This window comes from Oculina patagonica, chromosome 14, assembly GCF_052425735.1.
Source record: "Oculina patagonica isolate OP01 chromosome 14, crgOcupat, whole genome shotgun sequence".
NCBI lineage: Eukaryota > Metazoa > Cnidaria > Anthozoa > Scleractinia > Oculinidae > Oculina > Oculina patagonica.
Genome location: NC_135771.1, coordinates 19,225,270 through 19,234,436, shown reverse-complemented (window position 1 = coordinate 19,234,436; position 9,167 = coordinate 19,225,270). Strand labels below are relative to the sequence as shown.

Below are 9,167 nucleotides of genomic sequence, written 5' to 3'. Positions count from 1 at the left end.
CTCTTCTCCTCTCGCAGTGTAACGTACGTGGTCAAAAACACTCAGGTCACTTTCCGTTGACCATGTTTTCATAAATGCAGTTATATACATAAGAAACATTTGGACGTGTCTTACCCGTGGGAAGTGGCGAAGCAGCCGATGAACTGCTGGCGGAGAAGCTGATACCGAAAGTAGATGCGACGGGGATTGGGTTTGTAGCTTTTGAAATATGAAAGACAAGAAAACTAGAATGACATGATATAAGAGAGGTAAATACTCTTTGCAGTCGTGTAATAAGTCACGCGAGAAAGACATACTAGTCTATCACAGCATGAAAATAGAGATTTACGGAAACTTAAAGGTGGCTTAAATATCGTTTAAGTTAGTTACTTATTTTAAAGGCCGTTAAACCCCCAGTCGGCATTTGAGAAACTTTACATATACATACATACATAAATCACTTTTCTTTATCTTAGGATTTGTAGAGTGGCTCATACAGCTAATATCTCCGAGCATTTCACATTAAGCACAGTACAATGGGCAAAGACCAGACCACAACACCGGGAACTCCATGCCTAACATAAAGTTGGCTTAAAATTTTAGTCTCTTTAAGCAATCTTTAAACATGAGTGTAAAGCTGGCTTAAAGGTCAGCTTTAAAAAGTGTAAAGTATCATAAAGCTGTTTAAATTTCAAATTTACGCTAGCTTTACTTGAACATTACACGACAGTAAAGTCCTGCTTTCGTGCTACTGGTATCAGCAGAAAAGTCGTTAGTCAGCCATGTTGACTCGTGCTTCTAGGGACGAGCGTCGCACTCGCGTAAAATGACAAAGAGTAAGAAAACCATTGCGTTTTTTTAAGAAATTATCGTAAAACTCCTGTACTCTTTCATAAAGAATAAATTTTATCAATCGTCAAATATCAAAATTATCGACTTGGGGCAAGTCTCTGTCCGGCCCAGTATTGTCTCGGCATCATACCCAGGTGCGACGGCGAGAATCTAAACAAAATTGTTTGGCCGGGCAGTCTGATAATTAATATTTCTGTCCACTCACTCGATTACGACTGACATGAAATGCCCAGTAATTTAAGTCAATAATATCGTCTACCTACGTTTTATTGTCTTGGCGCTTTTGAGGACAAACTCGTATGGATAAAGAACTGCACAAGTTCCATTGACGAACTGAAGGTAAACCTTGAGCTGGAATCGGTTATACTCAAGGCCTTTAGTCTTCTCCAGTTTGTAAACCTCCTTGCCATCCGGTGTCTTGTACACGGAATCAAGGTCAAATTTGCAAATATAGGTTGAATTGCTGACTAAAAATAGCAAGTTATATTGAATTAGTTGGTGCTTAATGTAACATTGTAAATGGGCTTCAGGAAGTTTTACCTTGTTTATGAGACTAATTGGGCGTGGGGAAAGACATAATAAACGTCAGAAAGTCCAAAACACGAATATTGTCTTACAACGTAAAATACCGAACAAGCTCTACAAGGTATAAAATAATGCGAACACATTGGATACTGTAATGTTTAACGCTGTAAAATTCAATGTAAAAACCGATCATTTTCACTTTTTACAACTGATGAAGGCAGCACTGCCGAAATGTTCAGTTTTTCATGGAAAATTACAGCGTTAAACGTTACAATAAATATTTAACGTGTTCACTTCAATTAACGCTGCGCAGGACACTTACTTAAAATAATATGAGCTCGAAGTCTTAGATTCGGGGGGGGGGGGGCTTATTTTCGAAATTAAAGGACTTTTGCGTCTGAGATTTGGGGCGCTTACTTTATTTTTTCAGGAGAGGGGGACGGGGCTTATTTTCGGAGAGGTGGGGGGGGGAAGTTTATTTTAGGAACTGTATTGCGTATATTGTCAGCTAGAAAAGTGAATAATTTATTGCACGGACCGGCAACTTGTGTCGATTTGATATCCAGCTGGGTAAATCTTGTGGGTCCCACTCCGTACGAATTTGTATCTTTAGCAGTTAATTTCTTTTCAGCCTCGAATTCACGCATTACATAGACTTCGAGGTGATTTAATGGAAGCTTAGTTTCTATTTGCATCTCAACCTAAAAAGCAAAAGAACACAAAGAAATTAAATGAGAGCTCAGTAAGATTTTGAATTTTTTTTAAAAAAACTGACGGTTTAATCGTTTGCACACTTAATTTGAAGAGACCGGTCTGCATGTTCAGTCATTGTTGTGAATACAAATCCTGACCACTGATAAACGCAGGAATTGTTTAGTAAGTACTTCAAATATGACTAGATTATCGACCATTTTCATCTTACTTCATATTTGACGTAATCATGGGAATTTGGCGAAGTTTTATCACTCAAGACAATTAGTGATCTCTATCATAAAGAACGTGCATCTCATTAGCGTTCAATCCTGGACATTCCTAGTTCTACAATAATTGACAAAAGTCGTTGGCCCACCCACCCCCATCCCCCCGTTTCAGTGTTGGATAGCACAATGTGCCCAAACTTTTCGTGCAGTGCGTTTCCGTTTGTGAGGAAAAGTAATTGATGAAGGCATTATTTTTTTGCATGCTACGCAACATTGCAAAGGGGGGAGGGGAAATTACTTGACTTTTTCATGTTTCAAGTAAGAAAAACAGCAACAGCGCCAAGGTTTTGTCAATGATTGTAGCTTTCAAGTTTTTTGATAATGCCTAAATTTGTATCATTCAAAACATGTTGTACTCCACTGTTAGCTTTGTCTGTCAGAGAATAAGTCGTTTGTAAGTGTAATTGCATGTGGACGACGGTTTACAGATGAAGGTTTGTTCTGAGTTTGTAATGAAGAAAGTACACCAGTTTTATCTCGGAAGCTTCTAACTTTTAAATTAAGGCCAACTAGGCTCTCGTCAAAAGAGAAAACATTAGGAAGCTGTTCGGTTTCTTACGAGAATATGACAAAAACGGCACTCGTTTCACCGACAACCGTGCACTTTAAGCGTACCTGTCCGTTGTGAATTCTTTGTTCTGAAATCTTTCCTCTGGGTCCATGCTTTTTCTGCACCTTGTCATACTCCGGTTTTGGATTAAGGATCTTAATACTTGCATCGCTGCAGCACGCCGAAGTCAGCTGAAGTCTTCTTGCCGCGTCTCGTCTTTCAACCTCAGCCCTGCCGACTGGTAAACTACAGCTCAACGGGTAAGTCCCATTGCCAGACGGTGGATATCGACAAGGCGCGGGTACGGCTGCAGTAGATGGCCCTGGGCTTGAAACATGAGGCGTATAGTTGAAGTTAATATTATCCTCCGGGGGACCGTTCGATGCTGGACCATTTTGAACTCCACTGGGAGATGGCGTGTTTGCACCACTGATGCTGTCAGGAGGGGTTGGGCAAGCAAGCAAGGGATTGTATTGAGCCTGTCCCCCGGTAGTAAGGGTTTCCAGAAATTTGGGCGAGAAATACTGAGGATCCATGGTAACCAAGCTTGTCTGATCAGAGCTAGAAACTGTCGTAAATAAAACAATAGAAATAGTTAGTGATCTGTAACATACAGGCTTTTACAACACAACCTCAGGGTGCTACTGTGCCAATCAAATATTTGTCTTCCATTCTCAAACGGAATAGATCACGCTATTTTTGGTGGTGTTATGTATCTTCTTTCATCATGAAATGTAGCTATGAAATATTCATTTTTTCGACCAATGAAATCTTAGCTTCGAGCAGTTCTAAACAGTCTTATCAAATTCAGGCTATAAGTGCTCCATCTTTGTCTTCCTTAGTTATTTAGATATTCATAACAATTTCAGACATTCAACCCCTTTTGATTCCCGCTATCTGTATATCGTACCACAACTTGAACTCCGATACACTTGCCTGAGACAGCCCTCCCTTTTTTCTATCAATGGAAAGCGAAGAAAATATCCCAGCCGGCTTTGCCTTGTCATATTGTACGTGTCTAAAAATTTAATGACTAGGCAAAATCATGCAACCGATAATAAGGGCGGGAAAACGCACGTAAACCAAGTCACGTGTGGCTTTCGTTTGGCTCCTGATTGGTTGATATAGACATGTCAGTTTTCTCTAATTGCTAAGAACAACGGTAACAAGAGGGTAGACAGAACTTCAGACGTCTTCTCTCGTCGCTTACAAGGGAGTTTATTTTGACCATTTAGTGGTCTTCTCAAAAGAAGAAACGAAAACAAACAAAACAACTTAATATTTCCGGAGCTTTCCGCAGTCAACTGAAAACCGGCACGCTGCGCCTTTTTTTAACAAAGACCAAATACAGAAAACAGAGCTCGAGTTGAATTTAAGTGAAAGTTGTTGTTTAAAATTAACCCTCTCAAAATTCCCGAGTAACGGCTACCAACATCTCATTTCTTTTTGCCATAAACAATCAATTGCCAAGCAGACAAGTGATGAAAATAGATACGAAAAACCTCAACCAGAGAAGCCCAGTGGCTAATGTTCTCCTGGGCCGCGGTGTTAAAAAAAGACGGTGAACACTAACCCATGACTATAAGATGATCGAGTGTGTTGATTGAAAGTATGTTTATTGCTTATGTTGGAGTTTGAGATAAGTCGAGTTTGAGATTAGTCTCACCGAGAACTTAAAACACGGACTGAAATCAAATTTCACGCTAATCCTGGATTAGCTTAATCGTGCTTTGAGCAACCCAGCCCTAGATAGGCTGGAGGAGCTTATTATGTGGATTTTGGGTCTGGAATTTGGGGAGGGCTTATTTTCAGAAGCCAGCTTACAGCACGTGGAAAAGCCACGTTAGTAGAACAGACGTGGCAAACCCTGTTGATACGGACACTGTATAATGACCAAAGAAGGTGTACATATTGATAAGGTGTCCGAAATAACAAAAGACCAAAACCCCCTATCTTCATAATAACAAGCTGCCTGTAAAACTAGTATGAACCTTTGGAGAATGAAATTAATTTAGTTTTAGAGCCTGTAAAAAAAGAATTGTCAGTGAAACGTACCTGCCGCCACATTCTCCATAAGTTCACTGACTATCCCCTCTGCATCGGGCCAAGACGGAGGGCGGCCATAAAGGGGTCGGTTGGATTGATTAGACATGCTTGCTTACTCTGTAGTACAGCGCTGAAAGAAAATAACAAATAACTAATGTGAATAGATTGTTGATATCAATTTTGTATGAATAAAGAGAATCAAGGGGGCGTTTTGCAAATGCTTTCGAAATAAACGAATTACCTTTCAGAAAGAGGATGGCCTGCATCGCTACGCTCTTACAGGCATTCTGTTTCAGCTTCGCCGGCGACTCGCAAACCCGACAAAATAGCAAAAGCCTTGCCATGCAGGCTAGCGCTAGACAAGGGAGGTCTTTGGATAATGTAGCATTAATTAATGTTAACTCGAGCTCGTTGTTTGCTGAGGCGGAAATTAAAGAAATCAAGTTGTTTGTGGAGTGCAACCAGAATTTTTGCAGCTTCCTTATTTATCTTTTCCAAACAAATCGAAGTTGCTGACATATTTTTGATAAAAATCTAAAAAGTTCTAACTCAAGGACTCAACAAAATAATTTTATAGTTATAAAACCATTATTTCTTGATATTTGCATTTTGGATCGATTTTCACTTTTTAGGCTGCATTCATTATGTATCCTACAGGGGGGGGCAGAGGATTTTCGGGGGGTTCTCAAATTTTTAGAGCAAAAAAAGGGGGGATATGAAAATTGTTAAATATCTACTGGGGGGATGCTTATTTTTTGTAAGATTCTGTCTAGCTTCTGTCTAGCTAGTGAAAAAAAAAAAAAGATAAATACAGCAGCTTAATTCTTTCAAGGATTGTAAGCAACAAGGGTACCTCTATTATTATGAGAGACTATAGTAGCTATTTGAAGTTTTCAAGTAGTGTGCCTGGCCTGTAGATGTAATGTTTCGATACAGCATAGAAAGTAAAACATCAAAAATGGAAACATTTAATGCAACCTCAGTCTAAGCAGTGTAACTTTATTGAATCAATGAATGCAAAAGAAAACAATGTAATTCAGTGCACAGTTTTATGAAATTGAACAACAAATGTGCACTTAAATGTTCAATGAAAGGATATGAACAATATGACTGAAAAACTATCACGTCCACGTTTGAAAATATGAACAAGCTATACGTCGAAGAACTTAACAAATATTTAGACCGTCATAAACTTTATCTCCTTGGGAAGAAAAATTATAAGATAAGGAGAATAATGGCACATGTCGCACTTGAGAGGAATGATGCTGAACGCCGGAAAATTAGGATGAAGAGGATGGCAACAGCAGAGATGAATCCGTGGATGAGTGTGATAGTGAGAGTGATGATGATGATGAGGTTGATGCTTTTGTCGACGAGAGTGACAGTCAATACTCCTGGTAGTACTCATACACGAGCTGGCAGGCTATCTATACCTAATTTGCGCTACTTAGACTGGCTGGCATAGGTATGACATAAACTGTCAAAACTCTCTCGATGTTGTTATTAAACATGTCTCTTGAAATCTCAAACATATATACCTCATTATAGGAAATTAACGATACTTGTTATTAAGGCGAATTTCAAAAATTTGAATTAATTTTATTGATGTTAACTTTTTTACTATAAGGATTTAACCAGAACCTTTCTTGAATTTGCGTTAATTTTATTGTAACGCGTAAATTTTGTTCGCGTTGTTAAAATGCTTCGTTATATTCCTATAATAAGGTAGTGTACTATTATACAGATATTTATTTTGATATTTCTTGTGAGGGAGGAGGGGGGTATTCATTTTTCGGCTGATTGCATGGGGGGATTATGAAAATTTGTATGGACCTTGGGGGGGATATAAAAAAACGAGCCGCTGAAAAAAAAAATCCTCTGCCCCCCCCCCCCTGTAGCATACATAATGAATGCAGCCTTAATATTAACCGAAAACCTCAGAGAAAGACTGGCTATGCAACGGCCAAACTGCAGCAACACAAACTGGCATACTACTGAACTAAAATTAAAGGATTAATAAGCTATTAAGAAGATTATTATGCAGTTAACTTTTGCGTAGGCAATGACAAGTTTATTTCTTTCACTTCCGCCGAGATTCACTTCAATTTAAAACAAATACCCGGCGGTATATTTTTGAAATTACTGATTGGAACATTTAAAACTGATTTAATAATAGCTCAACTGGCCACGTAACACAATCATACGACAAGGCGTTATTTGAGGGTTTTTTTCGGCCGATGTTTCAGTTTAGTTGCAGATTTGTCTCAGAATCATTCAGCATCATTCAGAAACATTCCAATACTCTTGGTGGAAATCGAAAGTTCGCCCACGAAAGGAAGTACTGCTTGAAAACGTGCACAGAAATCGTATCTCTTATAAACGCAATCGAGCAAAACACTTCTATATTCGAACTTACCTGCTAAAGAAGTTTTTCGTTGCTCTTTTTAAGCTCAAGGTTATTCAGTCTAGTTGACTCGATCGACTAACGAAACCCAACATTTTCTACCGCTTGCTGGGAACTTAACCAAGTTTGACGTCACAAAATCCCCCAAATGCTAATAATAATTTTCAGTTTCGGATCAGTTAATTTATTCATTCCGGACAAGAGGGAAACTACCCCCGGTATAGTTTAATACTTTTTTGGTTTTCTGCAGTATTGACTTAGGGTTTGTATACAGAATTGAAACAGAAAAACGACAATGCAATAAATAAGACAGACTCAAACACTTCGGGATTTAAAGTTGTATGAATCGCGCCTGTTCCGAATCGAACTTTCCACTGTGCGTCCTTAACCAATACTTTTGAATTTTCGATGACGTCAGCTGCAATGTACTTCCTGTTAATTTAAAATCAAAACCTGAACAGATTCGAAACCGCAGAACTAATGAAAAACAATAGTTGGGAAACCAGCCAACATGGAAATTTTGTTTAACACCGCTTATAAAGCAATGATTGCATTCCGGAAAACGTTTTGCAGTTTAATCCTTGCACAGATTGCGGAGAAATATTTCGATTTGTAACTGCTTTACTAACGGAATTTTTTTAAATAATCCTCGAAAAGTCTTTGATGCGGAGCTATTTCTAAATAAACAAGATTACGTCATGCATTTTAATTTAAAGCGAAATTTCCAAACCGGTCCGATATTGTCTATAAATCAAGGGAAACATTAATTCATGTAAAAAATAACAAGGTACATTAGCACAAAGGAAGAGCTGAACCACAAACAGTAAAATTTGCGAAGATAAAGGGATTATTGCTCCTAAAGTTAATAGCCGCTATAGCTCGATACATCGTGTTTCATGGCTCCGCTTTCATGCAAGAATGTCTGTACGATAACATGTTTCTCGTGTGTTATTTCGGTTTCCTTACGCTTGAACCATCTCCCAATGACTCCGGCATGCTCAGTCGACTGCGCACAGTCAACTTAATTCTACAGCTAACAGGAATCCCTGTGCGGTTTTCTTAAGAGCAACTCGAATTTCACTACCAATCGTTTAAAAACGGCAAAGAAGCCCAAGTTCCGCATTTGATTTGGTGATATAATACCACTGTGATTTCGGAGTGCTTGCGATTATCAAAAGAAGCGAAGAACCATTTTCCCGGCGGCAATATCGAGGCTATAAATAGTATAATGAGAATTCTTACCCTGACTTTAGTCCAAATCTCGTTAGTTCCTTTTCCTTGACATCCGTGTTGTACGTGGCACACATGTAGATGCAAATATGCGCTACATACTTCAAAGCTACTCATTCGGAAACTAATCGCTATATTGTAACCGGATCATTCGTCAAGGTCAGTAAAAGATGATCGCAAGAATAAATATAACAAACACAAATGTTTGTTGGTGTATGTTCTTTTAGTAAGTAAACATTTCCTAACAATAATGATATGAAGTTGACAAGCTCTTCCGTCGACAAATGTCACAAATGAACGTACAAACTCTCGACAGTAACCAGTGCCGTAACTAGCAAGAGGCAAGACGAGGCAGTTGCCTTGTCTAGATTTTAACCCAAAATAATAAAAAGAATACGTTTAGTTAGGAAAACGACTCCCAGTTGAACAAGATTGATTTCTTCTCATGAAATAAACGTCTTTCAGAGCTTTTAGACTTACATTTTCTGGGACCCTTTAGCAAGAACTTGCCTCGTCTATGCTAAACGCCTGGCAACGGCCTTGGTAACGGTAGCAAATAATATCGACAGGCCTGTATTTCGGTAAAGAGCTTTTTAGTTGT

At 38.7% G+C, this 9,167-nt stretch overlaps 1 protein-coding gene across 1 annotated transcript; it reads right to left on the bottom strand.

The window, feature by feature from the left end:
• Positions 1-46: 46 nt before the first annotated feature.
• Positions 47-8,738, bottom strand: LOC144637587 (uncharacterized). Its single transcript, XM_078496650.1, has 6 exons — positions 8,579-8,738; positions 4,942-5,062; positions 2,952-3,454; positions 1,895-2,057; positions 1,095-1,298; positions 47-198 (listed from the first exon to the last, which is right to left on the bottom strand). The coding sequence occupies exons 2-6, from the start codon at positions 5,036-5,038 to the stop codon at positions 47-49; spliced, it is 1,119 nt and encodes a 372-aa protein (XP_078352776.1). The 5' UTR covers positions 5,039-5,062; positions 8,579-8,738.
• Positions 8,739-9,167: the final 429 nt, after the last annotated feature.

Bases quoted from the DNA above. Each gene is read 5' to 3' on its own strand.
- LOC144637587 (XM_078496650.1), bottom strand. From the start codon at position 5,038: ATGTCTAATCAATCCAACCGACCCCTTTATGGCCGCCCTCCGTCTTGG. The intron at 3,455-4,941 runs GTACGTTTCACT...TATTTACGACAG, and splicing joins TATGGAGAATGTGGCGGCAG to TTTCTAGCTCTGATCAGACA. The intron at 1,299-1,894 runs GTCCGTGCAATA...TGCTATTTTTAG, and splicing joins CAAATCGACACAAGTTGCCG to TCAGCAATTCAACCTATATT.